The sequence below is a fragment of the Cryptotermes secundus genome, unplaced genomic scaffold (genome assembly GCF_002891405.2).
Source record: "Cryptotermes secundus unplaced genomic scaffold, Csec_1.0 scaffold1475, whole genome shotgun sequence".
NCBI lineage: Eukaryota > Metazoa > Arthropoda > Insecta > Blattodea > Kalotermitidae > Cryptotermes > Cryptotermes secundus.
In genome coordinates, this window is record NW_019731600.1 from 314,781 (window position 1) to 334,586 (window position 19,806).

General features: G+C 36.1%; 1 protein-coding gene across 14 annotated transcripts in view; it reads right to left on the reverse strand.

Annotated features, from left to right (window-relative positions):
• The window catches only part of LOC111867277 (calcium-binding mitochondrial carrier protein Aralar1), a 114,106-nt gene that overhangs the window by 16,695 nt on the left and 77,605 nt on the right, over window positions 1–19,806 (reverse strand). For 8 of the 14 annotated variants that reach the window (XM_033752619.1, XM_023856983.2, XM_033752621.1 and 5 more), the window contains 2 exons: window positions 7,612–7,702; window positions 1,231–3,286 (listed from right to left, as the gene is read on the reverse strand). In XM_033752619.1, the coding sequence (XP_033608510.1) occupies window positions 3,121–3,286; window positions 7,612–7,702 (257 nt within the window). In that variant the 3' untranslated portion in view covers window positions 1,231–3,120. Of the gene's footprint in view, window positions 1–1,230; window positions 3,287–5,783; window positions 5,867–7,611; window positions 7,703–19,806 lie in introns of those variants that run through there. The other 6 variants (XR_002843317.1, XR_004513335.1, XR_002843320.2 and 3 more) reach the window with 5 other exon arrangements.

Consider the following 19,806-nt stretch of genomic DNA (forward strand, 5'->3'; position numbering starts at 1 on the left):
TTTCTCGTATTCCATGACGCTGCTTGAAACGTGTTAGCCAACCGGAAGAAGCGTCAAAACTCCCTTCTAGTTCAAGTGCTTCGAAAAAATATTTAGCTTGTTTAGCACAAACTGGTCCTGTTATTGTTGTTCCCTGTGCCCTTAGTTGATTAAACCAGGTCAGCATCGCTTTGTCGAGATCATCGTATGTTGATTTCTTCATGGTTTTTCTCTTCTTCATTCCGCTTGAATTAGAAGACGAAGCAAAGGAAATTAACTCATTCTTTTGTTTTTTCAAATCACGAACAGTTTGTTCTCCAATACCGTATTGCATTGCTAATTGTTTAACTACAGCTCCTTTTTCCAGCTGATTGATAATTTCAAGTTTCTGTTGAATACTTAACACAACACGCTTCCTTTTAAACCCCGACATTTTGCTAACGCACTTGAAGATCTATATTAAGAAACTGATACTTACTTTCACAATGCACTCTCACACTGAGATGGTACCGTTAAATAACCTGGGGCGGTGTATTTGTCCTTGAAACTTTCCAAAAATTCTTGCATTCTTTCACCCCCACCCTAGAACATTGTGTTCGCATAACGGGACGAAATAATGCAGAGCTCGGTTCACACTAGTGCGAAAATAGTGTTAAACTCACCATGTGAAACAAAAGTGAATGAATATTAAACAACATATAAACTTAAAAAAAAAAGCCCCGGTTAAGCCGCAAACCGGTTAATCCGCCCCCGGATAATCGAGAGTTGACTGTATAATATTCTACAAGCTATCTTTATTCTACTTTGCAACAAGACTGTCCACCAAGTTGAAACACTGAACCATCCAAAGAGAAAATTCAGCTGACTTCAGTCACTGCTTCCTCTCACAAACCAAACTTTGCAATTCAGTTCATGTCACATGAATGTCACAAAACTTCGTAGCAAAAGGGAAGGAGGATGCAAGCTGCATTGAAACTCACTAAACTGAGAAATATTTTTGGCAACATCAGAGATATTAATAAAGAAAATGATATATTTAATATTTTTATCTCATAATCTAAGATAAACTTGATAAGAAATGTGACCTTCTTTCTTGTAGCATAGCCCCTCAACCAACTATGCTACCAGGTGTCTGCCCCCCCCTCCCCCCCCAAAAAAACCAAAAAAAAATAAATAAACCCCGATTTTATATTTCAGTTACATTTGCATTGATTTTCCATTTTAGCTGACTGCAACTCTCCCTTCTCAATCTTCCCCATGACTAAGAACTTCTGTGATTTTTGTGTTCTTGTGTATCTTATTCCAGCAACTGTTAAACAAATTTAATGCCACACCCAACTGCATCAAATTCAACATTAGATTTCTCAACAGGATAAAGTAAACAGTAAAATAAAATGCTCATTTAAACTATGTTCGCTCACTGAACTCACCTCTGTGACAAGAAATTGTAAACTTGGTACCATGATCAGTCAGTTAAGACTGACTAGGAAAACAAATGCTATTTACTGGAGAAGCCAAATCAAATCTGTAAGTCATTTCAAGGCTGAACATGTCATGAACTGTTAAGTGTGATGAGAAGCATGATCACCACCATATCATAACAAGCTACTATGAGAAATGAATGGTTACCAAGTACAACAATACCATATGACACAATTAAGATGTCACAGATTTTAATGTCCTTTCAATCTTCACATAAATAAAACATGATATGACCGATAGCACCACATGACTTTGCTTCTTTGCTCCTGTATGGTTTACTTTGCTCCAGAACAAAAAAATGTTTGAGAGACCTCTGGCGAGTAGCATAGTATATAACAGGCACTACTTTGACATCATCTGACAGCATATCTTACCAACAGTGAGAGCAGACCTGAATGGACCTGCCATTTTATGATTCACATCAGCACATGTTCCATGAATTAATGATTTTTTCATCACATCTGTAATACGAGGTAAGTTGTATGAATCTGGAGCTGTTCTGTTTTTGTTTCCAATGTAAACTTCAGCACTGAGTTAAAAAAAAAGTGTATATTTTTTAACTTATAATCCATTCTGCACGTTTTGAATAGAATTTCTGTATACGGTTATGTTTTTAAAAAGTACAGGGCTACTCTTCCATACTCTAGACAGTGGATCAAATTGCAGAGTAACCCAAATTTGAGATTTCTTTTGGAAGCAGTAGATTTTAATATAACCCCCTGGAAAATCTTAAATGGAGGTAGTTTACCATTGAGATTACTGATCTAGAATCAGTGAAATTGAACATTAACTGTGGGAACTTTTAAACTGAAGAATATTAAATGAGAGTTTCACTTCAGCCTCACAGTTCTTCTCACATATTTAGCGGTGTAAGCTCGGAGCTTCCCATTAGACAAATACACAACAGAGAAGCTCCAGAAGTGCTTTAATGCTATTAGGAATGGGGAATTCCCCCATCACAAAGCTTCAGATCACATCAACATTCCCCATGAATAAACCGAATGACAGTTGTAGTCAGCTTCTGACATCCACTAAGAAATAAATTAACTACAAACCTTCAAACCTGATGCAGTGCAAAATAAGTTCCCTAAAATCATGATGGCTTGTGTAAAAAGCACAGAAGTAGACACCGCCTTCTTGCCATGGTTTGTTAAATATCAGCTTCAACACAACTTAATTCAATAATCTTCTACCTACACAATATCCATTCTCCTGTTTAATGACAAAATGAAACAATACGATAAAATGTAATATCAGACTACTTTGCCTTTATACTTTTTCATGTCTATTTGTGCCACCTGAGTAAACTGGACAATGATACAAGGAATTCCCATAACACTAGATCCTCAAAGCACCATACTACACAGCCTGTACTCTGGTTCTGCAAAGTTACTCTATCATGTGAGAAGCCACTTTGTCATTTTTAACCTTAAAATAACTGCTTATTTACTGAATGTATCATTAAAGTATCTAGCCATGTTCATTCCATTTGGTTTATAAATTCTAGATACTGTGTCTTAATAGATTTCCAGTAACTTACCAGTGGAGCATACAACTTCCTGAGTGTGAGCTTACTGGTTTGCCACTTTCCATTAACCAATGTTTTTTAGATGGGCAGTATTTGGGTGTCACCTCACAAGTTGTCATTTGTTTCTTGCTTTATGATGCTACCTGGAATTTTGGTAAACACAGTCCAAATTTTGATTCGATGCCAGCAAAAATAGGTAGCGCCACTTGATAGCCACCAATGTGGTCTGGATTTGTTGATTTCATCTCTTCAGCCACACCTGTTGATGGGACATTCAGTTCAGAACCAGATGGGCGCCTGAAATGTATACATATCCATAATGAATGCAGCCTAAAGTTTAAGATAAAGTTTTGTAACTAATTCATCATTGCGCTTCCTTGTGAATGAGAGGAACAACATTTGTATGCAACTTCTTGGTTAGAAAACATAAATCTACTTAATGCTGCAATTAAATATCAAAAACATTGAATATTATATTGAGTGCTGCAGTAATAGCTTAATCTTTTGCTTCTTCTAATGCACTACAACACAGTAAAATTAAAATGGCTGTGCCCCTTGAAATGTGTTAAAACACAGTAATATCTCTTTTAATTGCAAGATGACCAAAATGGATCGCTTTCAAAATATTACCACAGATGTAACATGCATTCAATCAAAATTAGAACTAGAAATCACAAACACAAGTATGCAAAAGTGGCAAAAACATACATGAAGTAAGAAATGTATGCTGGACACCAGTATTCTTACAGACAACACATTAGCAAAGGGAAAGTTTCTGTACATTAAATACAGTGTTACAAACAACAGAAACTGCTATATTTGCCTTTCACACCTGCTTTAAATGTTTAAATGCAATCACGTTGCATTTCAGTAAATAAATTTATGAAAAACAGTGGTCGACTAGATTGCTTTATACACTAAAACCAACAAGAAGAAACCAATAGACATAAATTGCTCTATTCAGTATAAAAGAATAGTTATGGTTATCTAGTAACCAGATCAGATATGGAGAAACAGGAAACTGGTGAGACAAATGGGTTTTATATAAAAGAAGAAACATATTAGGTTGGTTTTGATTATATATGTATAAACAGCAATAATGGGTTGATATTTAAGTTTGGAAAGGGGTACTCCACTTTGGAAGACATATTATCAATATTTAAGTCTATCTGAATTGCATCCCTTGTTTATTTACTGCAAATATACACCTCTACTGTTGGAAGTACTTCCACTACACTGTACAGAGATACATATTCTATTGCTGACAAAAGTAGTCAATAGTACAAATTACACTACACAAATTACTTTCCTTGTGTTTCACTAAGGGTATATACAACAGCAAAAGATATACTGAACAGACCTTAATGAGATCTACTACCATAGTCAATAAGTTCGTGGACTGTCTGCAAAGTGTCGTTGCAGTGCACTACAGTGCATAGGTTGAGGCGCGATCTGATGCCCTGTTAGTTCATCTCCCATCACAGCAAGAGACAGTTTTGTGCAAACAGTGTAAGCAGAACTACAGACTCTATTGTGAATTGCAGTTAAATACAAGTGGCAGAAATAAAAAATGTGGCAGTTTGAACAACGGGAAAACATCAAGTTCTGCCATAAATTGGGAAAATCCCTTAGCGAAACGTTTGGTGTATGAACAATTGGCTGTTGCTAAATGACAACGCCCCTGCACATCACTCTGTTCTTGTCCAAGAGGAACTGGCAAGGCAACAGGTCACTGCTTTGCCACACCCTCCTTACTCACGTGATCTCGCACTGTGCGATTTCTTTCTCTTTCACTGCTTGAAAGCAAAGCTACATGGTCGTAGATTTCAGTCATCCAAGGAGGCTGTCAATGCCACAAGAGACGACATATGGGAATCTCCTGCCAATATGTTTCAGCAATGTTTTCTGCAGCTATATCAACGTTGGCAGACTTGCATAGCGGCCAATGACAACTATTTTGAGGGCTGATGTGGATCTGTGTAAGTGTATGTGAATACCTTGTAATATGATACGAAAAAACCACAGTCCGCGAACTTAATGACTATACCACGTATATCTTGAAATACATAACTATAGTTTGATCAATGAGCCTTTGTTTTTCAATCTAATAATTTTTATGAGAAAGATTTATATACAATACAGATTATTTCACTGGATGAAAATGTAATTCTTTTCAGCAACATTTAGAGTTGACATAAAACACCAAATTTCACTGTAGTCCATCAAGAACAGTTTCATAGGTGAAATATTTGAAGAGTCAAGTGAGCAGATGAAATTTATTTCTTATTCAATCATCTTATGCACTGGTTGCAAAATTATAAATAAAAACGTAAGTCCAAAACATCTGTCTCTTGCATATTCACATTAGAACACGAGACCTTGCAATAGACAAGTGTAAGCCATGCCAATTAATGCAATTGTGAATAAAGCGGTTATCAATAATATTTATCCCCATTGCACAAGCATAGACAATTATAATGATACAGGACAGACATCACCAGAAAATGGTTATATGACCACTGCAGATGTGAAGAATTCACCAAACCATCTGCCCAACTTAAATGAAACTTGCAGCAAATTCTATTAAACTTCCTTCATAATTAGAACGATCTATTTTCTAATTGTGGTAGTGTTTAGTAAGAATAACTACTGATAGGAAATAAATACCATAGCCCCGGATCACACATCCCACTTTCAGCATAATAGGAAATGTAAGTTTAATCTCTCATTCTGTACAATTAAGTATAAAAGTGAAAACATGCAATTCCTTATCAGAGAAGAAGGGGCTCAGTACCTTGCACATCCAAGCATTACACTATATGCTCATTACTCCTGAAATCATCCACAGCCTTTTTCACAAATCAGTGCACAGCCTTACTGACAACAGAGAAAATGTCAATTGGTTTTCAATTACAATGTATCCACCATATTCATCTTAAAAAAGAATTATAATGGACTAATAATGGAATTGAGAGCATTAATCATTCAGGCCTGCAACAAGATAACTGAGGATATGTCCCACCGAGTAATCAACAACATCACAATTCATGTTGAAGAAGTTGTCAGACATAATGGTGGTCACACTGAACACATGAATCACAGAGGATAAATCTCCATGCAATGGTAATCCTTTGTGTATGTTAGTTTCTAGCATTGTAATTGAAATGAAGATTTTATTAATAGAACAAATGCTGGATCATTTTGTGTGTCACCCTGTATATTTGCTACTCTAACAGCATTATCACTACAAATTTCATGGAACCTGCTGTTCCTAGGTGTTCGTTTGAAATTATCTTTTTCCCGTTTCTCTAATGAAATCTCCAAATAAAAAATTGTCATGTGGTATGTAGGGAACTGACTCAATTAGCTCATCATAAAACCTATCCTCTGTATCATTTCTCTTATCTTCAGCATAACAAGCTCAAAATAAATTAGTATAATGATTATTCAATATCAGTTGTTCAGCCCTTATTCATTTTAACAAAACACCTTCATTCTTTCCATGTCCAACCAACTGGTGGTCAATTTCAGATTTGTAACTTCCTGGGTTGCAACTCTGTGTAACTTAGTACAAAGTTACACTGTATCACAACGTGAAGTCTCACTACCAAGAAAGCACCAACGATAATTGGTAATCAAATTCAACTAATTTAAGATTCCCTGCAGCTGAAACACAAGTGCCTGGAGAGAGAAAATGCCTGTTGCTCTACTGGTAAATTTAAAGTGAAAATTCATGGTTGATTTCTGACAATTATAAACATGTATTAATATCAAAATATACTTTAAGATTGACAAATAAAAAGATAATGCAGAAAGAAAAAGAAGCACCAAATTCTGATCCTTCTCTTTTTCACATATTGCAGCTAAAAAGCAGAACTAATCTGATATGTTATGAAACAACAGTCAGTATAATGAAAGCATGAACATACACGCATGTACACATGCACACACATAACACACAGATAGCACCCAAATTATACAGCATTTATATGAAAATGAGCAATGACTCCAATGGTTTCTGCTACTCGTAAACAAAATGCTTCAAAAAATGAAACAATATACCATAACTTCTTCATGCTTGCATAACTGTTCAGTGGCAAGAAATTGTTTTTGTAACCAGCACACATCATCATATCATTATTAGCTAATGAACTTCAGTATCATCTGCACTATTATATATATATAAATAAATAGTGCCAAGGTTAAGTCCTATATGAATGTAACACAAAAAATATAAATTTCAGCAAAATCAAGAAACTTTATTATGCCCTCTTTGACAAGTATTTTACAGCAGTATCACAGTATGAGAATCAACAATAATTTTACTTCTTCCAAGGCCAATGGCAGATCCATGGTGTTCATTAGTCAGTCAGAACAGTAACATCTAATAACCATACTTATATACCAATATAACACGTAAGTAAGTAAGTAAGTAAGAATATTCGGTTCCAATTCCTTGTGACTGTCTTGGACTTTTTTGGTTTCATGGTAAATCTCTGAATGATGCAGAATGTAGAATTTAATATCTCTAAGCTCATAAATCATCAAGGCAGATCAATATATCTACTGTATATAATTACTAAACATGTCTATATAACCTCAAGTAATGAAATAATACTTACGTTCCTCCAAAGTCAATAAAGAACAACCTCTGAAGGATTTCGTATGTCAGTAGGGTCACGCCAAACTGTGGTGATGATCTAAACACTCGAGCTGTAGCAAAATAAAGAAAGGTTATGCAACAATACACAGCATGTGATTTACTTAACACGATGGACAACTGAAACATCAGTTTTAAGGTACAGATACACAGCTATGAATATAAATAATAAGTTAATATACAAAACACTGATTTCATGGAACATCTGACAAAACATGGAAAGCCTGTACTGTGTACGAGAAAAATGATCGAGATCTACACTACACAGAAATTGGAATTTTTGCCCATACTAAGAACTATAAAGCTACGAGATATTTTAAGTACAATTATGCACATAATCACAGCTCCAAGTGAAATTCAAATGGAAAGAAATATGCTCTTTTAACTCATTTGAAAAACTTTTAATGAATGTAGGTATCCTGTTTGTCACGTGAGTTCTCAATCAGTAGGCTACCAAAAAGGTGTCCCTAGTACAATGGCTACCAGCAAATATTCTGTCCGGCCAGCAGTGCATTGCCCAATCACTGATGAATATCCCCTGCCAAAAAGAACACTTCTTCATTCAACAAAGCTCAAATAATTTACTTGTAATCAACTGCATCCATTGTATAGGATACAAGTCAGTGTTTATTTTCACATGCAGCAGGCTGGAGAAGTAGATATACTGCTCAACTACAGACAAAAACTATGCTTTCATGCATGTGTTACCATGAAATAATGATGGAGAATACAGTTGTTAGACTACCAGTGAGTGTGATTACATTTCCACACAATCCAACTTACAGAACAGGATTTGCGACTAGCAATGGTGATATATCTCGCTCTAAATTAATATCAAAATTAGAACAACAACAGTTTTGGTCTGCTAAAACTATAAGCAACAATCACTCTTGGATGTCCAGCATTTAGACAGAAAGTGTGATATCTGTGTAAAATCTTGGAGAAAAAGTTGTATGCTCCAACTACGCCAATATACTGCAAAAGGATAATTTTATATTAACTAACTTCATGGAGAGAGTCCTCCTTGAGAAGCTGATGTCACTCAGGTGATTATGAAATTCCCTGAATCGAAAGGAATTTTACTATCTTCACAGCAGCCCTTATCATGAATCTCATTATGTAAATCTGACCGTTATCCTGTTTCCTTTCTTTTGTATCAAAATACTCTCCTCAGTATCCTACTCTCAAAAATTTGTTTTTCTGTTAGGGAGAGAGACCAGATTAAAAAATAAAATCAGAAAAAATTATGGTTTGATACTACGGTGTAACATGCGGCCATGCCATAGCTCAAGCGGTTAGTCACTGGCTTCCCACTGCGGTGGCCCGGGTTCAGGCCCGGGTCTGGTCAAGTGGGATTTCTGGTGGACAAAGTAGCGCTGGGGCAGGTTTTCCCCAAGTACTTCGGTTTCCCCTGTCAATCTTCATTCCACCAAATTCTCCATCATCATAATCACCCGGGGCAGGCTACAATAAGCCAATCAGTGGCCGCCGTGCCAAGTGGAACCAGTTGGACTCCACCCCCTGCTAAGCGACTTAAAAAAAAGTGTAACGTCCATAAAATACAGTGTGTGAAATCCTTTATCCCATCACCTTCTGACTGAAAGGACTGTTAAGAATGAAAACGTTCAGAGCACCAGTTAATCAGTCTCTGCCTGGTCTATGATAAGTTAGTAACATTCTGCTTCTGTAATTTAACTTTGAAAGTTTATTCCTCTCAAAGTAAACTATGATTTACTTAAGAATAATATGGAATAAAATTCCAGAATCATCCTTTATGTGTATTAGTTGCATCAATTATTCCTATTTCATTTGTCAGGGTTCACATATGAGGGTTGGAACTTTAATAGTGGCAACACTGCTGTAGAGACACCATGCAATGGAACCAAATAATGTTGCTTATACCACACGTTAGTTACATACCTACCTTACCACAGAGCAAACGGACTCTCCCTTCCCACATCACGCGCATGTGCAGTGACGAGAAGAAGAGAGCCTCATGTTAGCTGGCGGTCTAATGTAGTGTTGTCACGATGTTTGAAACAGGATCAACGGAGTTGGATAAAGATTGGATGTGACAGAGGTTGTACAGCATGATAGTATCATCAAGGTCTTCAGGAGGCTTGCAGGGAATCTGCATTGCCTTACAGAACAGTGGCAAGGTGGGTAAAAGCCTTCAATGATGGACGCCAAAATGTGGCAGCCGTGCATCAGCCAGGCCGTCCTAGTGTGTGTGAAGAAGTGTATGCTTTAAGCGTTACTGGAGAGTGATCGACGCCATACGATTCATGAGCTGGCCTGAGAGACAGGATTAGCACATACGACTGTGCTTCACATTCTGAAGGAATGCCTGGGCATGAGAAAAATTGCATCGCGATGGGTTCTGCATGATCTGACAGAAATGCAGAAGTGGCTACAATACGACACTGCTCGTAACCACTTGGAGCGCTATGAGCGCAAAGGAGAGGCTTTCTTACACCGTATCATTACACTGGATGAGACATGGGCCAAATCGTACGAGCCACAAATGAAAGGCCAATCGAACAAATGGCATCATTATGGGTCACCACAAAAATCAAAAGTTTGTCAGAACGCCAGCAATGTGAAAGTTACAGTGATTCTCGTGTACGACTGTGATGGTGTTATCCTAACACATACCATTCCCTGACAGCAGACTGTCAACGCACAGTATTACTGTTCATTTTTGGAACACAACCTGTGACCAGCTTTGAGAAATAAATGACGACACTTTCTGCAGAACCCACGCATTATTTTGCAGGAAAGTGCTCGGCCGCATGCAGCGCAAGCTGTGGCTGATTTGATCAATCGATGGGGCTGGGAATGCTGTACCATCCACTATACTCCCCAGACTTAAGCCCTTGTGACTTCTACTTGATTCCTAAGATGAAGGAACCACTTCATGGCATTCGCTTCAGAACTGTTCCAGAGATTCTTCAAGCAGCAGACCACTCCATTCGAACTCTCAACACAACAGGCACTACTAAAGGTATCTTACGACTTCCACATCGCTGGCAATGGGTTGTACACAATGCTGATGACGACATTGAAAGACAGTAAAACTTTGAAACATGCATCTATTTTGTATCAGTTGTAAATAAATAGTTGTCACAATTAAAGTTCCAACCCTTGTATTTTGTACAGCTGCTTTATCATTTTCATTTAAATATTCATTTTGAAGGCCTCACTCATAAAAAGTGAAGTATAAAGAGAAGTAAGAACAGCAAAAACATATAAATTAAAAAAGAAATTCTTAAAACACCATTCTGAAAAATTCATTAAAGAAGCAAAAACATCAGTTTCAAAAGTGAGAACTCAAGGTCAGCTCTGCTCTACTATTTATGGTCTCCCAGAAATGTTACACCTGACCCAATGTGTACCGCCAACGAGCCTAACTCATGGACACAGACCACAACGCTTGTTCAAAAGTCTGATTCAAACTTTTCTATGCAGTTTTACCTTCTGAACATTTAAATATTATTTCAAGGCCATCAAATATGTCTCAAGATCTATGATTCTCTGTTAGTTGCAGTTACTGCACACTTTCACTGAGGGTGAACAAATTGCCCTCTGTACCTCAACTGCTTAACTACAAAAACTTCAAAACTAACTTCATGGTATAACACAGTAGAGACAAACAGAAACCCCTTCATGTGTAACAAGCCGTTTATCTATACAAACTCACTAACTATGTTGTGTGCTCTAGTGACATGCTATTTACCAGCAGCAGGGCTCCAGAAATATTTTTCTGCTTGCCACAGGCAACTATATAAACACTGCTAGCAAGCACAGAAGTATTCTCGTGTGAATCCCAATATGAGAATATGGGCCAACAGACTTTTTTAAATGGTTGGTAGATTTAAATTCTTATTTCTGAAGCCCTGAATAGAGAAAATTAGACAGAATTATGCATTATTTTGGCTTTCAAAGTGTGCATCCCGTTGTGTGTCTTAATGCGCTTTCAAATTGGGCAGTCAACACAACAATAATAATAACAATCAATATGACAAAATATATACTATCGTACAACTGTTAGTTGTGTATTACCTGAGGATGACCTAAAGGAAAGGTTTAAACATGTCACAACAAGAACTGCACAAATAAACAAATGTTGACAGGATAGTTATCTATTTTGTCTTATTGAGTATTATTGTTATTGTTGTGTTGACTGCCCCACTGGAGAGAACATTATTTTAATGCTGTATCTGCCAACTTTTCAACAGTTATGCTATAAGAACTTAAAATTTCTAAAGCTCATGCAGCCTACTTTCTTATTATGAAACTACAAGTCTCCTGCTGTAATGTAATGTAATGTAATGTAAATTTATAATGTAACAGCAAAGTTCAATCTAGCTCATGCAGGAGAATGATGGTCTCTTGTGCTTGTATTCATAAGACTGAATCCTAGTCAAGTTAGAAGTGTTACTGCTTGCAACTGCAACATGCTGCAGGCTGTTACTGTTGTTATTTTATCCCCCATTTCTCCTTTTCTGGAAAAAATATTGAGTTATAAATGTTCCACTCGTTAAATTTGTCAGAAATAACCTCAAAATTCTGAACCACTGCTATGTTTGTAACTGCAAACAGATGAACAATATAGTGGTCCCTCAGTTAATGATGCCACCAATTAATGATGTTTTGATCAACAATTTGCCTCTCACAGGGTCTCACTGTTTCTACATATTAATGATACGTTTTCAACATCACACAGCTGCCAATTTCCATCAATCCAAGCACTCCTAAGTGGGCTTGGCACACCTCAGCCAATCAATGATGCCCTTTCATTAGTGTTTTGAACTCAGCTGATTTGCTTCTCAGTGCCTGAGGTTTATCAGTTTCTTCAAAGGGAGACCAAGATTGGAGCCATCAAAATCTCAAGCCAGCACTTTTAATGATCCCTCAACTTTTATTTTATCACTTCTCATGGCCTATTTATGCTACATCTATTCAATGTTTATCCATGTTTCTATTAATAGTAATGCTACAGTTTTCTAAATATTATGAACTATGATTTTAGTGTCAAAGTCAACTGATGATTGTGCTGGAATGAATTAAGCCTTTAATACGTATTTCCTGTATTCAATTAATAATAATTTCATTGAACAACAGTTTTGTTGGACCAATTAATACTGTTAATCAAGGACCAAAGCATTTCATTCCAGATTTCTAGGTCTGTTTATGATATGCTTTCATACTAAATTTTACGCATCTAGCTCCTATGATTCATTATTTATCAGCAAAAAAACTGAATGACAAATAAAAATTTCATGCAGCCACTATTTTGTTGCTTTATATTCATCAAAAAATTACCTTAATAAAAGCTGCATATTATTTTAATATCTATTAGATTATGTCATTACAGGATGATAGAGTACATGACAATAGTGTCATTCCCAACTCAAAGGTCCATGCTTTCATCATTTTCTTATCATTCACTGCAGTAAATTTAAAAAAATGAAGTTAGGATGCCTCTATTGGCAACATGCTCAAAACAAGTTTTGTAAAAATCAGCCAAGTGATCCTGAAGTTGAAAGGGGTCACACACACACAACATGGTGGCCACACAGGCCTACTTTCTTTCCTTAAGAAAGTTAAGCATTTTAAAAATGTAACTAAAAACATACAGATTATGAACATATGTGTCACCTAGAAAGTTAAAGACATTCACCCTGTGATATGCTACATAATTACAATAACTAAAACAATTTCATCACAAATATTCTTAGAGACATGTGAAGTATCTGCACATTGAATATTTCTAGATTATTTCTTCATGATTCACAATAGTTAATTCAAAAAAGTAACATGCTACAGACTGCTGTACCAGGGTTCCATCTCTGACAGAGGCAACAACATCCAATAGGGCTTTCGAACCCTGTACTTATCAGGTACTGGGGAGTTGAGATGCAGATAATGGCAACCACAGCCTTAAGTTGCATGAAGCCTGACCTACATGTATCCTGTATACCTTCCTAGTACAGTACTTAGGCAAAAATACAGACATGCTGCAAGAGCCAGGACAGCTCAGTCAGCATAGCAACCTGCTATGAACTGGAAGGCCAGGATCTGATTCCTGGTAAAGGCAAGATTTTTCTCTTCTCCACAGTGGCAGGACAGACACTGGGCCCACCCAACTACCTATCCATTTGGTACCAGGGGCTCTTTCCCTGGAAGTAAAGCAGCTGGGGAGTGATTCTGACCATTCACCTCCATCTAGTATCAAGGCCAAGAATAGTGGAGCTAAACCTCCATTTCCTCATACATCTTCATGGTGTGGTGTTTAATTAATTAAGCACAGGGATAACTTTACCTTTTACTTTACAGAAACACTGAGTATATAACATGAACTGCCACTGTGCAGATATATATGAAAATATTCCTGGTGGCAGGCCTTTGTATTACATATGCGGTGGCAGAGAATATAAATACACAATACCCAAGGATTGAATCGTAACAACATTAATGGATTAAGTATTAATACTGGCAAATGTAACAAAAACTACATAGTACTTATACACAAAAAAGCTTTAGAGAAAAGTGCTGAATGAATTAAACTCAATAGTTTTCAGTCTGATCATATCATTCCCCATTCTCTGTACAGATCTGTTACTGCTAGCTGAGCACAATGAAGTGAGGGTGGCAGATACACCAGTCTGGTATAGCTAAACCATGCAAACACAAGTTCACAGCTCTATATCTATATACACATGGTACTGGTGTACAAGCCTGACTCAGTGCCCACTGCCAGCTGGCATGTGACCTCCCACCTGACTTCAGTTATGATTTAAGTTCTTCAGCATCAATATCCTGTTAAAAGGATAATGGATATGGTCGTGATGTTGAATCTACAATTTCAGTGTTTCAGATTACTCTACACATGTAGCATCAAATTATAGGATGATTAGTGAATAACGAATTGAGAAGGATGTGGAAAGAAGCAGTCACGCCCTAATTTAAGGTACCAGCATTTGTTGGGAGGGACTGAGAAAAACACAGAAAGCCTAATTCAGGATAGCCAGTCTGTACCAAAGATATGAAACTGGAGCCTATCAAACATGGCAACTGCAATAACCAATCACTGATGATGAATTTGATAGTACTGAAAATAGCAGCGGTGGTGAAGGTGATTGTAGTGGCAATGATAATGATGACAGTGGAGGTAAAGGTGATGTGGCAGTCATGATGATGGCAATGATGCGCAAAGTGGTGGCAGGTTTCAACACTGTGAATGTCGCGTGGTCAGCGCAATGGATCCCCATGGCCTTCAATCTCGGTTTTCTAGACCAGTTTAGAAACACTATATAACATGAAAACATTTCTTGCAGTAGTGCAAAAGGCACATCAGTTTCCCGCCCCTTCCGAATTTCAATGTGCCTGATGATGGCCAAGCAGGCCGAAACATGCAGTGCAGTGACAAAATTTATAAGGATTTAATTTTAAATCTTAACACTGTTGCATAGTGGATGGAAAATAAAACCAAAAATAAATTCTGGCTACAACTATAACTTATTAACCATATTAACTTTTGTCTAAACTGGGAAATCTGTACATGTATAAACATGTAAGAGTACTTCTCAGACATTTTCCAACACATGGGGGGTTCACTGATGCCTGTGTCATGGAGGCTGAGACAGTCACAAGGACTGACTTCATGGGTTTGAAGTTTTCGTGGAAAACAAAATTTACAACTATGGTTATCTGAGTTTTCGCACCATGCACTCTGGTAGGTGGTTTTCAACATTTAGAGGAACCTATGGTCTCCAACTTCAGGACTGAAGTGATGAAGGTGGCAGCAACAGGTTCCCTTCAAACACTGATGATAACCACCTAGCAGTGTCTCAACCCACAAAATGATGATCTAAACAGACTGGCTTTGTTTAAAAGACCTGATTAAATATGTATATGTGTTCAGCATTGTTTTACACCTGAACAGTAATGTTACAGAGATAACTACATGCAATGAACAGCATCCCTACACCACGATAACCAAACCACCGTAACAACTTTCTACAGCTATTACTGCATGTAAACTCACTGGACAGACTTCTGAAGGGCTAAGTTACTTCATAAAAACTGTCACATAACTGAACTGACAGAAATACCTGACGAATGATTCTAATCGCAATAATATGATTTTAGCTATGTGGAAGCAGTCTTGAAGAGTTTCTACTGGGGAATTGGGGATGAGGAAAGAAACATATCTGAAAACTCCGTCCGAGTTAAGTTTTCAGATATGTTTCTTTCCTCATTCGGAATTCCCCAATTGAAACTCTCAAGCACAGCACATGTTTACTCTTGGATTAGTTACTAATGCTTTCAACTGCTCAGATTACATTGCATCAAATGACAGGATGATTAGTGAAAAAATGACTTGGAAATGGATGTGAAAGGAAGTCTAATTCATTTGCCTTAGAAGGCTGAAAGTAATCATGAAAGACCTCATTCAGAATAGCTGGTATCAGCACCAAGATTTGAACCAAAGACTGAAAATACACAAACATGAGTGCTACCTACTTGACAGCTGCATTAATTAACAGCACATCCCTAATTGGAAAGTGCTGACGGTAAACACAGAATCTGATTGTTTAGATATGACAGAGACATTCTACATTAAACAAGAATATTGCAACACCAAATAACTGGGGAGATCCAGCGTTGAGCAGGCAGTATACCAGCACACAGTAAAATATTAGTAACAAAACGCACAATTAGCAAAATAAGTATTCTCACCAAGAAGTGGTAAGTAAAAGCACCTCTAGAGTCCAACGAATACTTACGGACAAGGGCGGATCAAACCAGAGGGGGAGAAGTTCCAGGGGGGCCCGGGCCCCCGATTCATAAAGAAAGGAAACATGTATTACCACAATATATTATATAAAGAGGGGAGGGAAAGAAGAAATATGAAAGCAAGAGATTTTCAAGGACTTTCCCAAAACAGAAATCAATACAAAATTGAAAAAATATCCCACATTGAAAGCAATATTTAAGCAGGCAGCATTTATCAAAAAGATTTAATTAATTTTGTAATTCCTCTACTTATCTGTTCTGATACTAGAATCTGAAAAAATTTCAACATATACTTACAGAATACTTTACAAACACAATCTTAATATGTAACTGAATTTTTTAATTTCAAATTCATTATTTATTTACTTCTTTTTAGCAAGAAACGTTTCTGCCTTGTTTCCTGACCCACTTCAAACCTGAGACATTAAATTTTTCCAGTTTTACTACATAATAATGGTACAAATTCCTTAACAGCACGAAAATTCCTACTTATTTAGTCCCTTCATCTACAGGATTTGGATAATAATAATGTGTTACACAGAGTAACATACATACTTACATAACAGAAATTCTGGTTTGGTTATTATATGCAAGTTGTATGAGAAAGAAGAGCACCTACCAGAGTTTGAACGACTAGAGGAGAAAGTGCGTTCACCAATTTCATTTCATTTACGACACTTCCTAGCTGCTAATTAACACTGAAAATTTCTCAATTGGTTTCTAGATCCGCCCTTGCAAAGTATTATATCTGTACAGGAATTTTAACACCTAGAACTAAAATAAAATACAAGTAAAATAAAATCCACCAGATTCTATTATCAACTGCATTAAACGCTCCTCTATATTATTAGCCAATATGAAATAAAAAGCACACCCCCTATTCATATACCAAACAAAAATTGGATTCACAATAAAAATGCCACACACAAAGATTTACCAAAGACCCAGAATCAGTTAATTTAGGCTTTCTCAACAAACAAAAGGGAGTCTGTTGCATCACACAACAAATTTAATTCACATCTCTTGTTCCATATTCTTATTTATGATGGCTTAGAAAAATTTGGTGAACTAACACACAAGTATTTCCATGGAATAAAAACTTACAGTAAAATTATGAAAATGTTAAATATAAAAAATGTACTGGAATCACAGATATTTAACAATAACTGAGGGAGAAAGAGCCAAGAAATATTAACTTTGAGTTTTGATGCAATTCTTAAAAAAGTCTTGGATATTGTTAACTTTTAAAAACAATTCTGCACCTTCCTTTTATGATGGAATGGTGATAAATAATTAACGAATTCACGACTAACTTCACAATTATGGAATGTGATGTGCATACTCTTTTGTATTGATTTCATCACACTGATTTACCAGCAAATATATTTTGATGGTGTAACTATTAATATATATTGCTGAAAGGTTAGAATAACAGAGTGTCATGCAGACCTTTATTTAAAGAATTGAAGATTTTAACTATTACGTCCTTGTACATCATAGAGGTGTTGTGTTATTTTAAGAGATATAATATATACACTACGAGAAATACTGATTTATATGAGTATAATACTAGGAGGAAAGATGATCTTCATGTACAACAATGTAACACATCAGTTTTTAAGAAAAGTGTTATTAATGTGGGCATTAAATTATATAATATACTTCCTTTGGAAGTTAAAAAGTCAAAGGGATGTAACGAATTTAAGCATAAATTAAAATTATTTTTATTTGATCGTCCTTTCTATACATTGAATGAATTTCTTCAACAGGGACATGAGGAAGCATAGCATTTGTAATAGTTATTGTTATATTTTTAAAATTTTTATTGATGTTGTAAGGCAAGTGCAGTGTTATTTTTAGTCTAATGTATTCTAGGATTATAGAGCTTTTAACAGTGATGTGTTCAGTGAGTTGACATGTTCAAGTGTTGCAGTTGTAACAGTATGAATGCAAATGAAATGAATATGAATATGAATATGAATGACATGAAAAATTTTAAAATTCAGTTGACAACATTTTTATTACAAAACTCTTTTTTATACTTGTGATGAATTTGCCTAGAAATAAGGATAATAACATAAAAAAATTTTTAATATTGAATAATTTTACGTATAGTGATGTAAGACTGTTTTTATATAAATTTAACACATGGTTTTTATCTATTACAATGATTATAATCTGTACATATATATTTATATTTGTATTGTACTATATTAACTATGTGACTGGTTCTATATCTATGTATATGGATTTATGGAATATACAATAAATGAATGAATGAATGAATGAAGCCTTTTTATAATGTTGTCTTTTAGCGTCCTGTTGCACTGATTTTCATCCATGATATATATACAGTTGCCGTCTTGTAGTTCACTCAATTTCACCTGATACTTCACGACATGTTTCACTAACATAGTGCCATCATCAGGTGCCCTAATTATGCTAATCTATTTAATTGCTTGCCTTTATAAAATTATTTAAAAAGTGCATATTTGTCAACTATAATGAATTTACACACACTAAAACTTGTTAAGATTATTCATCTTATGTGTCATAATTAAAACTTGTGTGTGGTTCTTCCACTATGGGGGTAATTTTTCTTATATTCTGCGTAAACTGTGTCTTGTGATGTGTGTTCCCTTCTTAGCTGCGAGTATGTGTGTAGACACTCACAGCTAAGAAGCTAACTGAAAATCCACGTTATCTGCAAGATACCGTTATGTGACTAAAATGCTGGTGTAAGGTGTGGTGTAAATGCTAGGAGAATCATAAGAGTCCATACTCTTTCATGACATAGTTAATTCAGGAGAGTATGTGAACAAAATTTTGGAGGCTTTCTTTGAATGAGTCACTATAGTAGAAAATAAATGCATGCATTTTCAGCAGGAAAACGCATCTGCATACACCACAAAAATTCAATGCAGTTACTAAAGGATGTTTCCCATGATGAATAATCAGTAGAGGATGATGACAATCACATTCCTAGGATATGAAAGTGTGTGATTTTATATCTGTGGGAAACTCCAAGCAGAATATTTACAGAAATCCATGAACTGTGGAAGCCTGGCAGAATAAAATATGGAACATTATTACAGGAATAATTGAACTTCAACACTTGTCACAGAATTTGCTACAACAGTGAAGAATATGCATCAATTTCAGCAGCTGTAGTAGTAAGAGGTAAGTAAAGTGGCTTTACTCATAACATTTTTTTGGTAGCACTTGTTTTCCTATCAGACAGAAGCCAAAAAAATGGTCAACATCTCAGTCTATGAAGAGGCACTAATAAGGCCACAAACTACAGAATGAACCTCCTTGTACATATTTCTGAACTCCAGTGATAAACTGTCTGTAT